Below are 21,469 nucleotides of genomic sequence, written 5' to 3'. Positions count from 1 at the left end.
TCCCATATGGACGGAATGGAAGCGGAGACCCAATGGCGCAGGATGACCCTCCTTGAGATCATATAGCAAGTAGCAATCCAGGGTTTGTGTTTCCTAATGGTGCATGTCCGTTGAGCAATACATGCCCCTGCGGCTGGTGAGGGTGAACCGTCCAGATATCCAAATAACAACGGGAGCGGATCCAAAGTGGGTTGCAGACCGGTGACTCTGTGGACAAGACTTTCAACCTGGTTCCAGAAGTCCGAGACGTGGGGGCAAGTCCAGAGTCTATGTACCAGGGTGGGAGCGGTGGGCCAGGCACCAGGAACATCCTTGACATGGAGTATGCTGGGGTGATGAAGAGAACGGAGCATAAGCATGATGGAGGATTTTGAATTGCTGCTCCCTCCAGAATGCGTTGCAAACAAAAGGTACAGGTGGTGTTAAAACCTGCTAATAGAAGTGGTTTAGAGGCACGTAGAGATAATGCAGCATCCCAAGAGGAGCGATGGTAGTCCTTGGAGTGAGTGTGGAGGTAAAGCTGTATGGGTCTATATAGTGGGGATATCCTCAGTGGAGAGTTGGATGGGAGAGAGTCCAAAGGGCTAGGAGCGAAATGGGTCTGTTGATTAGAACACAGTCTCTTGGTGAAGGCATGTAGTTGGTGGACATATAGAAAATGGGATTGAGGAAGTCCAAATAGCGACTGCAGCGCCGAAATGGAGAGAGGTGAGCCAGAGGGCTGGTCAGAGTTGGGAGACTGTACGTAGGCCTAAGGAGGACCAGTGGGAATAGACCTGTTCCAAATTCAAGTGGGCCCTGGCGGGATGGCCACTAATGGGAAGGTGGGGGGATACAAGTTGTGGAAGTCCCAGTTTCTTACGGAGTTCCTTCCAAGCAGCCCGAGTGTCCCTCAGCAAAATGTGTTGACGAAGCGCAGTTGGCATGTCGGACACGGAGCAGTGCAAAATAGGTGCTAGGTTATAGGGTGCAACAATGTGCGATTCGAGCGAGAAGTTGGAAAAGTTGGAAGAACCATGAATCCAATCTAGACCAACTCTCGCTAGGCTACATAGGTTGTATAAGCGGATATCAGGTAAGTTCATGCCACCTCTGAACCTGGGAGGGTGGAGTTTATGGAGAGCAATGCGGGGCCTCTTGGACGCCCACAAAAAGGAGGTTAGAGATTTGTGGAATGCATTGACATCTTTATGTTTAATAAGGAGGGGTAGGGTCTGGAGGACATAGAGTAGTTTAGGGAATGTGACCATTTTATACAGGTGGCAGCGACCTATAAGGGAGAGAGGGAGGGTTGCCCAGCTGGATAGTTCCCTGGTGAGTTTGGCAAAGAGAGGGGTGTAGTTCAGTTGATATAGGGAGGACGGGGATCGTCCTATCAGTATTCCCAGATATTTAATTTGGGTTTTAGCTATTGGGAAGGGAGAGGAAGGTGCCCAGACAGGGGTTTGGGGGGAGCCCAAGGGGAGTATTTCGCTTTTGGAATAGTTGATACGGAGCCCAGAACAGAGTCGAAACCTGTCAAATATGGCTTTAACGATACTAGCATCACGCGCCGGGTCCGTGGTAAACAAAAGAATATCATCTGCAAAGAGCACAGAACGTAGCTCCTCCTGGCCAATACGAACACCAGTCAGGGGGGCACAGGTCGCAAGATAACGGGATAGGGGTTCTAGAGCCAAATTGAAAAGGAGGGGGGAGAGGGGGCAACCCTGGCGCGTGTCCTTGTGAAGGGGGATATCAGACGATACACAGGTGGACGTGACTACCCTGGCTGTAGGGGATTTATACATGGAGGAGATAAGGTGTAAAAATGGACCTGAAAAGCCAAATTTTTGCAAGGTGAGGAAAAGCCAAAGGAAACTTACATTGTCAAATGCTTTTTCGGCATCTAGCGTGAGTATAGCCACATCGGAAAAGGGTGAGGAGTGGTGATGGGAGAGGACTGCTAGAACTTTTCGTATGTTGGCAGTGGCTGAGCGCCCCTTGGTGAAACCTGATTGGGAAGGGTGGAGCAGGTCGGGCATGACGAGGGCCAAGCGGTTTGCCACTATTTTAGATAATAACTTGGCGTCTAGATTGATTAGGGATATTGGGCGGTATGAGCCCGGTTCAGAGGGGTCCTTGCCCAGTTTCGGGATGAGCTTTATATAAGCCTGGGAGCCTGATTGCAGGTAGGATCCGCCATCTAGGATGTGTTGGAAAAGAGCCAGCAAAGTAGGGGAAACACTGTCTGCAGCTAATTTGAAGAACTCCGTAGAGAAGCCATCGGGGCCTGGGGCTTTGCCGGGGGATAATGAGGATATGGCAGTCTGAATTTCGGCAAGGGTAATCGGGGCATTGAGGTGGGACAGTTGGGCGTCTGTAATCCGTGGCAAAGTGACTTCACGGAGGAAGGCCTAGGCCTGTTCCACATCAATGAGGTCGGGACCATAAAGAGTTGCGTAAAATTGTTGCATGGTCTGATTTATGCCCTCTGGGGTGGAATGTAGCTTCCCAGAAGAGTCTCTCAAAGACTGTATGGGGGTAATGGTAAAGGGGCCTCTACTTAAACGAGCTAACAATTTGCCTGACTTATTACCGAACTTATGAAACTGGAGGTCCTGGACTGACTTGTGGAAAGATTCTTGTGTCATAGCCCACTTGTCAAATTCTCGTTTGGCCATTTTCCAGAGGGCAATGTTGTGGGGGGAGTGCTGCTGCCGGAGCCGGGCGTGCGCAAGTAGGAGCGAAGAGCTAGCCTGGGCGAAGCCAGCTGCCGCTCTCTTTTTGAAAGCTGAGGCAAATGCAATAATGCGGCCTCTCAAGACCACCTTGCCCGTCTCCCACAGCAGCACTGGATCGTGAAAGTTTTTGCTTGTTTATTATGTATTCAGTCTGACCAGACTACCGAGGTTGAGCAACCCCACCCCCCACACACACCTGTACTCTATCAGTATCAGTGTCCACTATCAAGTAGATATAGGAGGAGTCCCCTGCAGTGCATTTGCACATCTTTCCCAGCAAGGAGTATTATCTCCAAGGGTTAGAAAGGCTGGATTCATCTGTTTTTTCATGGTTAGTGTAGGACCCACTGATAATGGGGTACTTTGATGCAGTGGTGGGCTTGACCACTATATGGCCATATGGTGGGACCAAATCCCCATTTTTATTTATGGATTGTCTTCAAATTTGGTAATTTCTTTTGCATGTGTGCACTATTCTTTTTTAATAAGCACTGGATCGTCGGCATGTTGGGCGTTATCAACTAGGAAGTTTTTCCAGGTGTCAGCTAGAATAATCCGTAGCTCGTCATTGTTAGCTAAGTAGGAAGGGAAGCGCCAGGGTCTGAATTTCGGTTGCTGCGGGGCAAACGCGAGTAGGATCGAGATCGGGGAGTGGTCAGATATGGCCATGTCATGAATGTCGGGGGTGTGCAGGTCACGAAGCGCCAGAGAATTACCAAAGAAGTAGTCTAAATCGCGAGAAAGAGTCGTGTGGGGGGGGGGGGGGAGTAAAACGTATAGGAAGCCTCCACCGGATTGGCCAGCCGCCAGACATCGGTGAGGTGGATACTGTGTCCACAAAGGTCGGGAGAGTAGGTGACGACATTGCCGGGTTCAAGGGCATGTTAGGGCAATTCGTCAATTTGTCTGCTTGGGGATCCATTACTGCGTTAAAGTCACCCCCCAGGAGAAGTGTGAGATGTATGTGAGGGGCGAGAAGGCCGGTTAAGCGTTGAAAGAAAGGGGCTGAGGAAGGGGTAGGGGCGTAGACATTGGCCAGAATAAAAGTGCTAGCGTTAGAGGAGACTTTGACAATTTGGACTCTACCGTCTGCATCAACATGAAGGGGGGAAACATCAAGGGTGACCCTCTTATGGATGAGTAAGAGGACTCCAGCTTTACCCGTGGAGGGAGCATCCCCTATCACCTGGCCCACCCTGAGTTTTTTCATCCGGTGAATATCTGTCTGGGGGAGGTGAGTTTCCTGAAGCAATACAATGTCCGCGCCCAAGCGGCGCAAATGTCGCAGTACTGCCATTCTTTTGTGCGGGGAGCGGAGACCCTTCACATTCCAGGAAATTATTTTAAGATCAAGGGGGACGTAAATGGGGGAGTAGGGGCTTGCAGATGAGAGAGAGCAACGTGAGATAAGAGGTCATCACTCAAGTACCACAGTGCAGGGAAGGGGGACCAGGATTCAGGGATGGCAGGAAGGGGGGGTAGACCAATGGGGGAGATTTCGGGCCGTCTGCATTCCAGGGGTCCCGGAATGAAGAGGGGCGAAATCAGGAGCATAAACAGAAACAAAAAGAAACCTACCGAAACACATGAGGACTTCTCTTTTTTCCGCATGGAATCGTAACTCTGACAGCGTTACCAGTCGTCAGCTGGTTCCACTCGCTGATCGGATGAGGACCGTGCCCGATCAGGCAAGAACAAACGGATAGCACGCCAGGCTGGGTACCCTCAGTGTAGTGGGCGAACAGAGTCAGCAACTACGATAACGCTGTGTGAGGAAACATAACATATTAGATCAAAATAACATTCAAGTAACTGTTAAAAGCATGTGATAAAACTGCTGGACACATGGTATAAGCTAAGAGGCAACCATTAGCCATGATCCATAGAAAGCAAGCTGGAGATCAGAGATTTAAACTGCCCGTGCATAGGGGGGAACTCTGGACTCTGAAAGTACAAATGCAGCCGCATTATCCGAGAGAGAGGGCGTCATCTCAGCGTCGTCTGTCCCTGTACATAGGGTTGGCAGAATAACGTCCCCTTTTGGGGGAGTCCTTGCGGGGGCTTCGCAGGTCCACGTGCGAGGGGGAGGCGGAGGGAGCAGCGGGGGGATGAGTATCCATGGATATGTGCATGTGGGATTGGATATAGTCCATGGCTTCTTCAGGATGAGTGAAGGCTTTGGATTCGCCAAACTGGTCTGTAAATCGCAAGGTGGCTGGGTAAGCAAGGGTGAATTTGAGACCCTTCTGGAACAGAGCATTGCAGGATGCTTGGAAGGCCTTGCGTCTACGTGCCACTTCCTGGGAGTAATCTGCAAAAAGCAGTAATTTGTTACCGTCCAGTGTCAGCGATTTAGCATTTTTAAAGGATTTCAAAACGGCTAGTCTGTCTGCGTAATTTAAATAGCACACTATGACTGGACGGGGGGTCTTGCGGTCATTGGAGGATGCTCCCAGGCGGTGTGCCCTCTCCACGGTGTAAGAAGAAGTAATGCCCAGGGCTTGGGGTATGCGGGAGGAGCACACGTCGGGGAGCAACCCCGCATTAAAAGATTCTGGGAGGCCAATAATCCTCAAATTATTTCTGCGGGTGCGATTTTCTAGGTCATCAAGCTTGTCCAGCAGGTATTGTTGGGTGTGCTGGAATTTGGCCTCATTTGTAAAAGAAGATTGCACCTCAGGTCCGACAGTCTGTGCTCCACTGCATCTAACCTTTTAGCTTGGTCACCCAGCTCCTTCTTGAGCTGGGATATGCCGGCCGACACTGCTCTCTCCACCACCTCAGTTATTGTAGGGGAGAGGATTGAGGCCACCGCTTGGGCCATGAGGTGGTATTGGGGGTCCATTGCTGAGGAGGATGCAGGCAGTAGCGATGGCAGGCTCTCGCCGTCCGTGGCGGGAGCGGCGGCCATATTGCAAGCTGTCTGTGAGAAAGCCTGGGGAGAGACGTCCGGGTGCTGCTGCTGGGGGACACCGCCAGCTCCATGAACGAGGAAGCGGTCCATGTGAGCGGGGAGGATAGCGGCGACTCACCGGCGGTGTCTGAAGGCGGATCGGGTGTCAGCGAGCGGGGAAGGACGGCTTTGTATGCGGTGAGTGGCGGAGCCGCTGTACTTCACTCCCTCTCCATGCGGCGCCGGAACCGGAAGTCCTGGCTGCATTTATGAGGTGTGCATGGCTAAGAAGTGTAGGTATGTGGATTTTGGGATTGCGGAGTGATGTATCAGAAATTGCGCTGGTGTTTAGTGATTTGATTTATGAGTCGGTGAACCTCTTTCCAGAATGGTTGGGTTAAGGGACATGGGACCAAAATGTGTAGAAACGATCCCTTCTCTTCCTTGCAACGCCAACATAATGGAGAGGTAGTAGGGAAGATCTTGTGTAAAGGAGTTTTGTATTTATATTACATTACATGATATTAGCTCAATGGTTTATCAAAGGTAACTTTCACAAAAAAAATACACTAAATGTGGAGTACACAAAAACAATATTTTACCAAAAATATTTTGTTAAAATATAAAAGATCAGGTTGTGTCGAGAAAATAGATACCCAACATGTCCAGCCTTACATTTGTGTGTGTTGATGAAATGTCCCATAGGTGACGCTTTAAAAGCCTTTCCAGGTCATGTGTTCAGAGGGAACCCTGAATAATGGATGTAGAATGATTCTGGCATGCATGACGTTATGTAATATGCATAGTGCAATTAATGTTTTCTTATGTAGGCACCTGCAAAATGTTGTTTATGTTTGTATAAAGATTTTGGAGTGGGGTTTTAGGTGTTTGGGGGGGGGGGTAACTTTAATTTTTTTTTCACGTAACCTTATCACTGTCACATAAGAGACCAATAGCCCCCCTATGTGATAGCATTTTGTTGTGGTGGGTTCTCTTTAATGAGACATTGGGAGTCTATCAGACCCTTCAAGTCTCTCCTGCCCTCCACTGAAGATAATGGAGACCACATCATTCTCCATTCACAGCTTCTCCAGCCACAGCGGTCAGGAATGATAGCACTGAACCCAGAAATCACCTAATACACACCAGTTCTGGGTAGGGTTGCCACCTCACCCATTTAAACCAGGACACACAATAATTACACATGTTCTGTGGCTGATAAGGTGGTAATTAAACTCACTTAGTGCCTTATGTGCATTATATTAGCCTCAGGACCTGTGTAATTAATATGTGTCCTGGTTTAAAGGGATGAGGTGGCAACCCTACTTCCAGGGTCATTCTAGCTAGAGGTGATCAGTGAGCGGATGTTCTCTGGTTTCTCTTCCCTCAACCCAGTGGCACCTGCCATGATAATGCCAGGCCCATTGGTGGGATAGTTGAGCATGGCAAACATAGTGGGGGTCTGTGGAAGCCATTCTGCGTCTGTTTGCAAAGCTCGCCCTTGAGGATAGCTAAGAGCGCACCTATTCTTTACCAGAATGTTCCAGAAGGGTACTGCTGGTCTCTGTGACGGATGACTCCACCATTGTAGGTAGGTTGGGGAAGGTTTCCCTGAACATCGTAATTTGGTGTTCAGCAATTTCTACCATTTCTGGCCATATCTGTAAAATATCTAATCTGTGTGTTTGTCGATACTCTCATACCGCACTGGTAATATCATAGATTTCCATAACCAGGAATGAGATGAGGGATTCATACAGTGTCCAATCATGAAACAGATTTTTGACCTCACTCACAACTTTACTGTCAGATCTAGGGGATCCTCCAAAGTGCTCCAGGCAGTACAGTACAAGGGCATTTTTTTTTTTTCCTGGTGGTTCAACCTTGGGTAGAGGAGAAAAAAATAGGCGGTGCTCTGTAGTGAAGCAGTGGGAGGGAATTAAAACAAGAGCCTGCTCACTATGTGCATGGTAAAATATTCTACAATCCTTATATCCACAAAATATAATTCAATGACTGTGCCACAAGGGGGAGTCCAACAGACACACACAAACCTCAGCACAATCATTGGTAAAAATGGAACTCTTCCATCGCATTTGCTTTTCCAAATACAGCCAACCTTCAGGAAGATCTTCAATAACATACTGACTACTGAGAAACCAGCAACTGTAGTAAAAAAAAAACATTAAAAAGGGCAGGGGTCAGGAGTATGTCATGTCCAGCCCAGTACACAGATTGCAATGGTCAGGAGTATACAGTATCATATCCAGCCCAGTACACAGAGTGCAATGATCAGTAATAAATATGTCATGTCCAGCCCAGTACACAGAGTGCAATGGTCAGGAGTATACAGTATCATATCCAGCCCAGTACAAAGAGTGCAATGGTCAGGAGTATACAGTATCATGTACAGCCCAGTACAAAGAGTGCAATGGTCAGGAGTATACAGTATCATGTACAGCCCAGTACACAGATTGCAATGGTCAGGAGTATACAGTATCATGTCCAGCCCAGTACACAGAGTGCAATGGTCAGGAGTAAGTCATATACAGCCTAGGGTACAAAATGCAGTGGTCAGAAATGTATCATATACAGCCTAGGGTACAAAATGCAGTGGTCAGGAATGCATCATATACAGCCCAGGCTAAAGAGATTAGGTGTAAGCAGCATGTTACATAACAGCTGGGCATACAGAGTGCAGTGGTCAGTCGTATGTCATATCGCTCAACAAGCATAGTGCAGTGATCAGAAGTATATCTTATAGAGCCCTGTGCATTCAGTGCAGTGGTCAGAAACATTTCAATATAGAGCATGGGGTGCAGTGGTAAAGAGCATCTCATATAAAGCCCAGCTTAAAAAGTGCAGTGGTCATGGGCTTACCATGCCTCTCAGCAAATTCTTTTGGGTGCCTACTTTCCAATAAGAGGTAATTTGGGGGGGGGGGGGGAGTTTGTACTACTATAAAATAAATAAAAAAAATGTTTAAAATGCCATCACTAGTGTGTGGTGGTGACAGAAGCAGTCCTTCTCAGGCAGAGATCAGGTTGGCCAGGACAGGATGGACAGAAAAAGTGGGTGTCTCTCTTTATTCGGTGTCTGCTACAGACACGACATCTTCTCTGGGGTGACCTTTGGGTTGGGTTACCTAAGAGGGCGTCAAGGAAATGCCTCTCATGTCGGCCCACTGCATCTGGATTTGGAGTTTTGGCCATAGCACCTTCTGGATACAAAAGGGCTGATCTCTTCCTGAAATTTTAGGAAGGATCCACTTCTTCAGTTGCTTTGTAAATTACAAAAGGGTTATATACGTACTAAACAGGCAAAAAATTTGGGGGAGCATACCCATGTATTTCTAATGCTGCTGCAGCTATGAACCAAAAGACATGAATATTAAAAAAGAATAGCGCGCAAATGCAAAAGAAATAACTACCAAATCTGAAGACAATCCATAAATAAAAATGGGGGTTTGGTCCCACCATATGGCCATATCGTGCTCAAGCCCACTACTGCGTCAAAGTACCCCATTATCAGTGGGTCCTACACTATCCATGAAAAAGAGATGAATCCAGCCTTTCTAACCTTTCTAATTTTTTGCCTGTTTATTATGTATTCGGTCTGACCAGACTATCGAGGTTGAGCAACCCTCCCCACCCCCCCACACACACCTGTACTCAATCAGTGTCCACCATCAAGTGGATATAGGAGGAGTCCCCTGTAGTGCATTTGCACATCCTTCCCAGCAAGGAGTATTATCTCCAAGGGTTAGAAAGGCTGGATTCATCTCTTTTTCATGGATAGTGTAGGACCCACTGATAATGGGGTACTTTGACGCAGTAGTGGGCTTGAGAACGATATGGCCATATGGTGGGACCAAACCCCCATTTTTATTTACGGATTGTCTTCAGATTTGGTAGTTATTTCTTTTATATACGTACATCCAATTGAAATAGATAAATAGACATTTATACCAGTGTCTGACTTTGTGAGAAACTAAGTACAGCTTCATCATCTGGTCGTTGAAGTCCACCCCTCCCATATTAAGGTTGTAGTCATGGACACAGAGCGGCTTCTCAACAACATCAGATGCCATGCTAATTTGGACCATTGTGTCTGCATTAATTGGAGACAGGACAAGACATCCCATTTGTCCTTCCACTTCACTGCGAGCAACTGTATAAGTGTCTAAATAGTGACACGCTTGTATAGAAGTTGTCTACTTACAAGTGGTACCCTTTGCAACACAAATATGACACCAAGTTCCATACTATCTTGCCACTGCTCCCCATGTAGTCTGGACAGTCCGGGGGCTCTACTTTACTATCCCATCCCTCCTAAACTCTAAAATTACATGTATATCCTGTGGCCCTATCACAGAGCTTACACATTTTGACCCCAGAACTGGCATGCTTGCTGGTGAAATACTGTTTGAATGCAAGGCAGCCAGTGAAATGTACGGGGGACTCATCTACGCAGATGTTTTGTTGCGGCATTTACACATCTGCAAATTTCTGGTTATGGTGGTTTATGAGGGGCCAAATTGTATAGAGCCGATCATCTTCAGGGTCACTCCCAGAGGACGACAGAGTGTGTTGTCATTAAAATTCATAAATCACATTATATTCACATATCTATGCCTGGTAATGGCAGCAGAGAACATGGGCAAATGATGAATCTGGTCTGTGGACCAATATGACCGCAGCTTATTCTTTTTTGTAATGCCCACGTTGAGGGTTAGGCCCAAGAACATTTTAAACTCAAAAACTGTGATAGGTTTCAATCTGAATTAGGGATGAACCGATCCGATATTCTGATCAGAAATCGGCCCCGATCTGGACAAAATAGCTGGATCGGAGATCAGTAAAATTTAGCCGTCCCACGGGCCGATCCGGTTTTTTGCTGAGTAACGGCTCAGCCATCCCTTACTATGTGCAGTAATAGTATGAAATGGGAGCCGCTACTTCCTGTATAGGTCCGGCTCACAGGCGGAGTGATATCAGATGAGCCACACACATGGAGGAGCCACACACATGAAGCAGCGGCTTTGCTCTGTACTGCAGCCGCTTGCTTTGTGTGTAGCTCCGGATCGGTTCCGTATCGGTATCAGCGATTTCACAATGCCAGATATCGATATCGGCTCCAAAAAAGTCGGATCGGTGCATCCCTAATCTGAAGGGTCTGATGGTCAGGAAAGGTACGAATTTGGGTTGTTGGAGATGTACTGGTCATCACCTAAATTGTTTTGGTCCGCAATCTATCGACACTTTCATGACAGCCTACTTACTATTGTATGTATTGTACATTGATGCTGTGATTGGCAACGGCTAATCACATCGTACCGGGTGCTATGATTGGTCCAGGTACCATGTGATAGCTAATAAAACAAACAAAATACCACATACAGTCGATTAAGGGAATATATGATATATTAACTGCTCTCTGTCTCACCACTAGGGTTGAGGGTGTATGGACCAAACCAAATTAAAATTAAAAATATAGATCAGCTGAAAGAATCATCCTGAAGAGAGATGGTAATTACAACACCCTTGCAGAATAAGCGGGAGGAGTCATTATGGTAATAATGATAAAAAATAATACTTTATTGATAATAAGGATAAAAACTCAATAGAATAAAAAAGTGAATACTGTATACAAAAATACCTTCCAATTAGGAAGTAACAAATTTGTTAGCCCTAAACAATCCGGATATGAGCATCCCCTTGGGGTCAGTGACACATGTCAATGAAGCCTCCAGGCATGGGAACAAAGACCCCAGATGTTATGATAAACCATTGTGATCCAAATGTGTAATACCAACCAAGTGGTAGTAAACCACAGCCTATTTTTCTTTTTAACCTGCAAGGTAACGGCATAATATGTAGGGTTAATATTATTTTCTAGAATTACACTTGGGCCAAAGAAAAAGTGTATGAAAAATCAAGTTTAAATGTGCAATAATTATGGCTGCTGCTGCGGGACACTAAAGGGCATGTGTAATATGTAGAAATTACCGCAACTGAAAATGAGATCAGCAGCGCAAGCTCTAGTGCTAAATATTACTCAAACACATCGATATCAAAAAACAGTGCAAATAAATTATATCAATAAAGTGCTCTAAAAGAGCGAATAATTAATAAGTGCAAAAAGTAAGAGAAAGAAAGAAAACCCCCCAAGAAAACATAGTGCACAAAAGTGATAACAAAATTTATGGATATAAAAGTCCAACAGTAACTGTATACTGGATCCTTTAAGGATATCCCACGACATAAAAGCAGTCTTCCTGCAGTGCAGATAACTCCTGAGTATAGTGATGATGACACCTTTTGTGCTGAAAAATGGCAGAAATTCTCACTCACCAGATAATGTTGGCAAGTAGAGATCCAAGCAAGCTTATTCGATCTCCGTGATCTACTGTATGTGCAGGTTCTCAGCTTGTCCTCCTGATAGGTTCTCTCCACAGGGTGGAAACTGTTTGTGGCAATCCCAAAAAGAATAAGAGAGGGAAGCGGATTCCTCGTAGTGTAGTATCGTACAAAATGGTTTATTGAATAAAAGTTGTTCTCCAATAGGGACATTACATAAATAGTGAAAAGAAAAACAAGGCTCCCGTGCGGTTTCCCATAGTACTGGAGAGCCGCACAGCACCGGAAGAGCCAACAACAGCATGCATTCCAGCTATATGCAAAATGAGGCGACGTGCGTATAAGATTGACGCGTTTCGTCACAAACATGACGTCTTCGAAAGCTTTGGAGAAAACATTACTTTTTCCATGTGTTTCTACATCACTTTCCTGTGAACATGCTGAATATCACTGGAGGATTATCTGGAATTTGAGTGATATTACACTATGGTTTTTGGCTGCTGTTTCTAGGGAAGGGACATTGTTTGCTGTTCTTATACACTGCCTAGATCTGGCTAAGATATCACAGTGACATTCCATGTCACTTCCTACTCAATAATCCCGTTATGCTCTGCATGGCTTATAAATCTCAGTCTAATAGACTTAGAATTTACCACATTCAGCTGCAACTGCTTCTTATTATTTGCGCCTTTTGCTGCTATCTTCATGCTTTGCATTATATCAGCTTTTAATGTTATTAGACATTTGGATCACAGTGGTTTATCCTAACATTTGGGGTGTTTGTTCCAATCATTGACATGTGTCACTGACCCGAGGGGAGGCTCATATCAATCATGACACCCGCTGGACCACCTGGAAGGCGTCTCGCCATCTAAAATGACATCAGAAGGAGGCGGTGCCACCAGGTGTCCCACCATCTGACATGACGTCAGATGAAGGCGGTGCCACCAGGTAACGTAGCTGGATGGCTCTGCCCCTTGCCTATATAAGAACTGTCAAAGTGCAGAGCGAGCAGACGTCGAGACGCCTCCAAGGAGGGGAGAGCCTTTTTAATTTTTTTTTCCGGATCCGGCAGGCGTCGTGATTGACGATAGATTGACATCAAAGGATACTATTTTTTTAGAAGAAATGGAACTGGATGGCAGCACACTGGTGCTTAATCATAGCTGTTTTCAACTATGATTAAGCACCAGTTGAGGTGCGAAATGCGTTAGCTTACCCTGTTGTTTTACCACCGTTCGCTGTATAATTCATTGTTTTACCATTTTGAATAAAGGTGTTTGCATCAGAGTGCTGCCATCCAGTTCCATGTGTTCCTGTTGCATCCAGGGCTGGCACCTGATCCATTCTCAGAGGCAGCTGAATAATAAAGGAGGTGATTCTATCCTGGAGCAGTACTCCATTCGTGTTTGTTTTATGGACACTTATTAATAAAGGATTTGTCAAAAACGTACTTTTTGGTGAATGGGTAGGGGTATAATGTACCAAATACCCATTCACATAGGGTGGGCTGGGATCTGGGGGGCCCTCTGTTAAAGGGGGCTTCCAGATTCTGATAAGCCCCCCCCCACAGACCCCAACAACCACAGCCCAGGGTTGTTGGAAAGAGGCTCTTGTCCCCATCATCATGGGGAAAAGAGGCTTTGGAGTGGGGGGGGGGCAGTGCCCCCCTGCCCCAAAGAACTCACCCCCCCATGTTGAAGGCATTTGGCCTGGTATGGTTCAGGAGGGGGAAGACGCTCGCTCGTCCCCTCCCTGATTTGCTAGGCTGCATGCTCGTATAAGGGTCTGGTATAGATTGGGGGGGCCCAACGCCTTTTTTTTTTTTTAACTGGCACTTTTTTTTCCCATTCAGCTGTCAGCAGGGACACCCATTGACAGCTGATGACTCATCGGTTGTTAAGGACACCGCGGTTGGCTTCCCGGCCCCGCTCCTTAAAAACCAGCTTACATTGCGCCTTGAATGAGAAAAGCTTTGCCCAATCAAGGTGCATATTGCACTGTGCAGCATTCGGTGCATTGCATGGTGTTCGTCGGGGCAAACACCCCCAAATTCGGGTGTTCAGCGAACGGCCAAACAGGTAAATTTTCGGTCCGAACTCATGTTCGGGCTGAACCATTCACCCATGCCTACCTAGGACGTACACAATGGGAGAGACACACTTAACAATGAACACAATAATATAAACAGTGATCCTCCCCGACCTTAGATTGTCTGGCGCCAGTCTACAACAATCTGAGACAAACTCATGCAATGTTCCAGCATTGCATCCCTCTGACCATTAACCTGTACAAGATTAATATTATACGTTTGCATCAATGCCAAAAGGGAAGCTTTATTGTCCTTATTCAGAGAATTAATCCAATCCTCGCTCTCACCGTTCATCGCATCGTTGTCCATCATTAAAGAATGATCTGCTCTCTCTATTGGATCAGAGGCTGAACTGATCACTTCACCATGATCTGTCCGGAAGAAGCAGACAAAATCCCCAGTCTCCTCCATGGGCCATAATTAGGGGGTAGGAGGCTTTCCCCTAGTCCCTTCCAAAAGCCTCTGTCCCGGTTGGGTCTGTTACACCCTCCTTTTCAGCGGATTCCTCTGCTGCTCTGGAAGTTCAGGGAAGAGTCAACTAATTTTATCTTGATCACCTCCTTCTGGTCAAAAATACGGTGGTTTTCAACACTCCTAAATTTGTCCTCCAGTCCCCCCTGGAGGCTGTCAGACAGGAAGGATTTGCTGGTTCAGGGAATCCTGAGCCATCTCGAGATAAAGTGTCTCAAGGTAACAGCCTGGTTTTTGAAGCAAAAAGGGGCTGCCAGAAAAGCCAATCACCGCCCTCCTTTCAAGTAGGGAAAAAAGTGACCAGAGCAATCTACCTTAAACTTTGAAATGTTATAATTCTTGGTGTTGCAAGGGCTTTCAATTAACCACTTGCCGACTGCTCACTGAGCTGCTACTGCGGCAAAGTGGCTCGTTATCATCTGGTGACGTTGACCTACGTCACCAGACTCTCCCCTCTCTCTGTAGCGCGTGAGCGCCGCCGGAGGCTCACTCCCGCTGTATTCAGACACAGCGGGAGTCGGGCCAGGGGAGAAGAGGCGGTGATCACCGCCGCTCTTCCCCGATCGTCGGGGATCAAGTGAGGAAATCCGCCCACTTGTGTAAACATAGCGGGCGGATCTCCTATGTGACAGATTACAGGGTTCAGCATAGCTGAACCTGTGATCTGTGTCACACAATCCCCTCCCCACACATGTCAGTAAGCATGAGGCATATATTTAACCCCTTGATCATCAATAAAGTTAACCCCTTCCCTGCCAGTATCATTATTACAGTAACAGTGCATATTTATAGCACTGATTACTGTAGTAATGTCACTGGTACCCCCAAAAGTGTCAAAAATGTCAGTTAGGGGTCCGATCTGTCCGCCGCAATCCCGCAAAAAAAAATTGCAGATCCCCGCCATTACTAGTAAAAAAAATAAACAATAAAAATTACATAAATCTTTCTTGTAGTTAGTAAATGCGATAACTTTTGCGCAAACCAATCAAAATACGCTTATTGTGATTTTTTTTTTTACCAAAAATATGTAGCAGAAAACAAATTGGCCTAAAATGTTAAAAAAATTTGATTTTTAATTTTTTTTTGGGAATGTTATATATATTAGTATTAGAATGTAAAAAATAGTTTTTTTTTTTTTTCAAAATTGTCGCTTTTTTTCAGAAATTGGAAAAAAAAAAAAAAAAAAAAAAAAAAAAAAAAAAAAAAAAAAAAATCGCACAGGCGATCACATACCACCAAAAGAAAGCTCTATTTGTGGGGTAATAAAAGGACAAATTTAATTTGGGTACAGCTTTGCACGACTGCGCAATTGTCCGTTAAAGTAACGCAGTGCCGAATCGCAAAATATAGCCTGATCAGGAATGGGATAAAATCTTCCAGTCTTAAAGCGGTTAAAAATACGCTCATTGAGAATTTTTTTGTCAAAGACATGTAGCTAAATACATTTTGGCCTATATATATATATATATATATATATATATATATATATATGACAAAAATTTAATATATTGGATATTTTTTAACTGTCAAAGTAGAAAAATGTAAATTTTTTTTCGCAAAATTTTCGCTCTTCTTTTATTAATTTTGCGAAAAGCGCAGAGGTGATTAAATACCACCAAAAGGAAGCTCTGTTTTTGGGAAAAAAACGACGTAAATTTCGTTTGGGTACAGCGTTGGACGACCACGCAATTGTCAGTTAAAGTCGCGCAGTGTCAAGTTGCAAAAAGTGGCCTGGACGTTAAGCAGGAAAATCCTCCGGTGGTAAAATGGTTAACCACTTGCCGACTGCCGCAAGTACATATACTGCGGCGGTCAGCCCCTCACAGGCAAAGTGACGTATGGGTACATCACTAGCCTGTGAGGCTCTGTGGAGCGAGCACGCGCCGCCGGAGGCGAGCTCCCGCTCAGTCACGGACCCCCAAGCGCGTGTGCCTGGCGGACCCCATGTCCGCCGGGCACTCGCAATCGTCCGTGACAGCGGGAGAAAGGCAGGCGGCTGATGTAAACAGGCCGCCTGTCATTCTTCCCTGTGTAAGAACAGTGATCATACGGTTCTACTATGTAGGACCGTTGATCACTGTTCCTACACTTCAAGCCACAGCCAATCACAGTAAGAATCACACCCCTAGGGACACACACCACCCCTCCCTCTCAAATAAAGTTAACCCCTTCACTACCAGTGTCATTTTACAGTAACAGTGCATATTTATAGCACTGATTACTGTAGTAATGTCACTGGTAACCCCAAAAGTGTCAAAAATGTCAGTCAAGGGTCCGATCTGTCCGCCGCAATGTCGCAGTCTCGCAAAAAAAAAAATCGCAGATCGCCGCCATTACGCGTTAAAAAAAAAAAAAAAAAAAAAAACAACAAAAATCTTTCCCTTAGTTAGTAAACGCAATAACTTTTGCGCAAACCAATCAAAATATGCTTTTTGCGATTTTTTTTACCAAACATATGTAGCATAAAACAAATTGGCCTAAAATGTTAAAAAATTTTGATTTTTCCATTTTTTTTGGGGGGGGGGGGGGAATTTCATATAAAAAAAATGTGAAAAATATTGTTATTTTTGAAAAATTTACACTCTTTTTTTGTTTATAGTGCATGATCAAAAAAAAAAAAAACGCACAGGTAATCAAATACCACCAAATGAAAGTTCTGTTTGTGGGAAAAAAAGGACGTCAAATTAGTTTAGGTACAGTGTCGCACGACCGCGCAATTGTCTGTTAAAGTCACGCAGTGCCGAATCGCAAAATACCCCCTGGTCAGGAAGGAGGTAAAACCTTCCGGGGCTTAAGTGGTTAAAGTGTTACTAAACCCAGGAGCCTGCAGTCGCTATATCTGGTCTCCCACAATTCACAGAACATGGAAATGCAATCCTTTAAGCAAATAATACCTTTTCTCATCAGCAGTTTAGAGCAGTCTTGTGACTTCTATCATTTCCTGGTTAAAGCTTGTGGGGAAAGTTTTCATACTGCACAGTTGTCTTATCAAGATCCAGGGCCCCTGAGCCTCTGTCTTGGACAGTGCTGATTGGCCCTGTGCTGATCACATGCACTCTTCCAAGAAAAAAACATGTTCTGGAGTCAGTGGAAAAAAGAGGATCTGTGCATACAAGATCAAGCAGCTTTTTTACACAATGCACAGGATTAACCCCTTAGGTTCTGCAGTGAGTATAACAGGCATGCTTTACTGCATATACAGTACAGACTGATTTTACTGTTGTGGGTTTAGTACCACTTTAAAGAAGATTGTTTCAGGTTTAAAGTTTCTTTATGAGGGAAAGGAGAAGGGCTTGGCAACAAGTACCTTAAAACTCAAGTTGCAGCTTTGTCAGTCTTCCTGGAAGGGAATGTTATCTCAGGAGTCACATATCACAGTTTGATTGTTAGCTTTTTTTTTTTTTTTAGAGCATTGGCCAGGGTCAGGCCTGTGCCCCCAAAAAATTTCACAAATGGCAGTTATCTTTTGTTTTACAAGGTCACATGAAAAGTCATTTTGAGTCCTTAGAAGATGCTACAGTATAGAACCTAGTCTTGATAACTATTTTCTTAGTTGCAATTATGGCACCTTGAAGGATAAGCAAAATTCGGGCTTTATCAATCCTGGAACCCTTTTTGGTTATGTTTCTGAACCAAGTGATTCTCAGAACGGACCTGGGATTTCTTCCAAAGATCTTTGTCCTTTCATAGCTCGTAGGAGATATTGTTACCTACCATTTATTTGGCTCCAACTAATCCAGGGGAAGAAGCTTTCCATACATTTGATATGAAGAGATGTCTCATACAGTATTTGGAGGTTTCCAAAGGTTTCAGGAAGTCTAACTCCCTGTTAAGCCACTTTTTGGGAAGTCGCAAAGGGGAGAGAGCCTCCAAAAGTACCTTAGAAAGGTGGCTCAAGCAGCCAATCAAGGAAGCCTGTGGGGAGATAGGCAAGGAACTCTGGAAGGGAAAGCAGCACAGTCGACAAGATAGGTGGTGGCATCCTGGGCTGAAAGGTCTGGTGCATCTCCGGAACAGATATGCAAGGCAGTTACATGGTCCAGCTTTTATATATTATATGCCATTATAGGTTAGACCGATTGTCGGCTGCTGACCAGTCCTTCGGCAAAAAGTCCTGCAAGTGGTGGTCCTACCCTAGGGTAAGTCATCTCCAGGTGCTCTCCTGAAAGGCGATTGGGGAAAACCTTAGTTAGACTTCCCGCTAATGATATTTCTAAGGCCTTTCATGACAGCAGTGCCTACCCACCCTGGTTCATGGGTAACATGATATTTTGATCTTTATGCTTGTTTGGTATTTTGGTGCTTTATTTTCCAGTATGTCGTTGGCTACTCGGCTGTAACTGAGGGCATGGTGGAAGAGCAAGAAAGCCTTACTGTAATTATTCCTGGGAATTTGGGCTGAGCTATGCTTTCTCCAGGTGCTGTCCTGAAAGCTCTTAGAAATACAGTCACCGATAAGTCTAACTAAGGTTTTTAGTGTTATCAATGGCAAACACTTCATCCATGTCTTTGGTGATCTCTGATCTCCTTATGAACGGTTTCTTACATGAAGACGATCAGCCATGGAGTATATCTGAGGTGTATATCAGGGTGTGCTTCTTCCCCACAGGAGAGCTGTGACGTCCAACAATATTTATATAGAAGACATTTCCCGCACTCAAGGCACTAATACACCTTGAGGGTTGTGTGAGATCCCTGATGCACAAGAAGACAGGACTTCAGTGTGTTAAAATTCCCGTACTCAGGCTAGGAAAGTGGCTTCTTCATTGTGTGCAATTTCTGATGTTTGTAAAGATTGGACTTCTGTGAAAAACATTTCCCGCACTCAGGACAGAAATATGGTTTCTCCCCTGTGTGAGATCTCTGATGTGTGTACAGATTAGACTTATCAGAAAAACATTTCCCGCACTCAGGACAGGAATACATCTTCTCCCCTGTGTGCAATCTCTGATGTGTGTAAAGATTGGACTTCACTGAAAAACATTTTCCACATGCAGAACAGGAATATGGCTTCTCCCCCGTGTGAGACCTCTGATGTGTTTGAAGATTGACCTTATATGAAAAACATTTTCCACACACAGAACAGGAATATGGCTTCTCTCCTGTGTGACACCTCAGATGTGATTGAAGACCGGCCTTATAAGAAAAACATTTTCCACATTCAGGACAGGAATATGGCTTCTCTCCTGTGTGAGATCTTTTATGTTCATTAAAAGTAGATTTAAAACAGAAAGATTTTCCGCATTCAGGACAGGAATACGGCTTCTCGCCTGTGTGAGATCTTTTATGCACATTAAATGTGGATTCAGAATGGAAACATTTCCCACACTCAGTACAGGAAAATATATTATCTGTTGGAAGGACGGCACCGTCCCCCACAATTTGAGGTTCCTCAAGATAAGATGAATACGATGGTCCATCTAGAATGTATGATGCCGGATGGACATTTGAGGTAGTCGGGTTTTCTCCTGGACTATACTGTGTGATGTCCTCATCTTCTACTTTACAGTCTGGAGACAAAGTGAGACAATCCTCTGAGGTTTTCCTCATCTCCCGTCCATCTACTAAAATAGAAATACAAAGATTATTACTAGACATCAGCAGATTGGTTCCCCTAATCCAGGACTCCACCCACATCAGACAGCTCTGTCTCTGAGGATCTTACAATTCCAACCTCAAGGTAACTAGTAAATGGGTCCTCTGGTCTCCTACCAGTAAATTTTTTTATTCATGGTCCTTAGTCAGAGAGTGAGGAAACAACGAGAACTGTCTTTTATAGGAGTGACAGTGATTAAAGAATTATAGGACGAGTGTCTCCTCTCCCTCTATCACTCATTGCCATCTTCCCAACACAAGAAGTCCTGCACTTCCTTATTTAGTCCATGATTTAGTCATGAATAACAGCTGGGCTGAGCCCCACCAGAGGTCAGAGAGTGAGGATAGGGGGAGAACAACCAAGATGAAGACTGGACTGATCCTGAAGACCACCATCATTGGGTTATTGACTCCTCCCTCATTATCACTTTCTGTTTAAGAGTCCGAAGTCTGAGGATGTTGTCACATTATTATCACCATGAAAAAAAGTCTGTGCTCCACTCAGATCATCAGATATAAAATGTCCAGCTGATAGAAAGTGGGTTTAACAAAAGAGAATCCATATTATGTGTATAGATATAGCAGTGAGTAGAGGGCAGAGATCAGAAGTCAGGACTATGTAATGTACAACATATTGTATAAGATACAACAGATAGGACTATATAGTATCAGAATGATGTAATGTACAACATAGAGTATATAGTGCAAGTATCAGAATGATGTAATGTACAACATAGAGTATATAGTGTAAGAGTCAAGACTCATAATATTGGTATTTAGTAATCAGTGGTGTCCTAAATGCTCACATGAGACAAGCTGCAGAGGTTCCACACCGCTGCCTCCCATCTCCTGAGACAGAATACATTGTTTATCAGATGATGGGGGATCTAGGTGGACCCTCCGTACTGCTCTCTCCTTTACAAAAACGTTTTTTCTTACCCGGTGATGTGAAGGGCGGCTGATTGTTCATCATGACGTCCTTGTAGAGATTCATGTGTCCTTCTAAATATTCCCACTCCTCCATGGAGAAATAGACAGCGACATCCTGACACCTTATAGGAACCTGACACACACAATGATACAGTCACCATCCAGACACATCCCTAGTCTGTTACTGGATAATGTCCCAGAATTCCCAGCACTGCTCACCTCTCCTGTCAGCCACTCCATCATCTTCTTGGTGACGTCTAGAATCTTTTGTATGTTGTGTCTTGTAGGGATCAGGGATGGAGGTGGGGGGATGGTAATGGGATTCTGGATTCTCGAGGATCTTGTGGTCATATTATGAGATCTCCTTCTTGTGTCATATTCAGTCGATTTCTTCATTATTGCTGTA

The 21,469-nt window shown here is 45.0% G+C and overlaps 1 protein-coding gene across 1 annotated transcript in view; it reads right to left on the bottom strand.

Annotated features, from left to right (window-relative positions):
• Positions 1-21,469, bottom strand: part of LOC309550094 (uncharacterized protein) — a gene marked incomplete at both ends in the record, with an annotated part of 286,669 nt that overhangs the window by 197,541 nt on the left and 67,659 nt on the right. The window contains 1 exon segment of the mRNA XM_082250553.1: positions 19,316-20,154. Coding sequence (XP_082106679.1) covers positions 19,316-20,154 — 839 coding nt within the window.

Source organism: Pelophylax lessonae (assembly GCF_965119305.1).
Source record: "Pelophylax lessonae genome assembly, chromosome: 3".
NCBI classification, from domain to species: Eukaryota; Metazoa; Chordata; class Amphibia; order Anura; family Ranidae; genus Pelophylax; species Pelophylax lessonae.
This window is presented reverse-complemented; position numbering and strand designations above follow the sequence as displayed.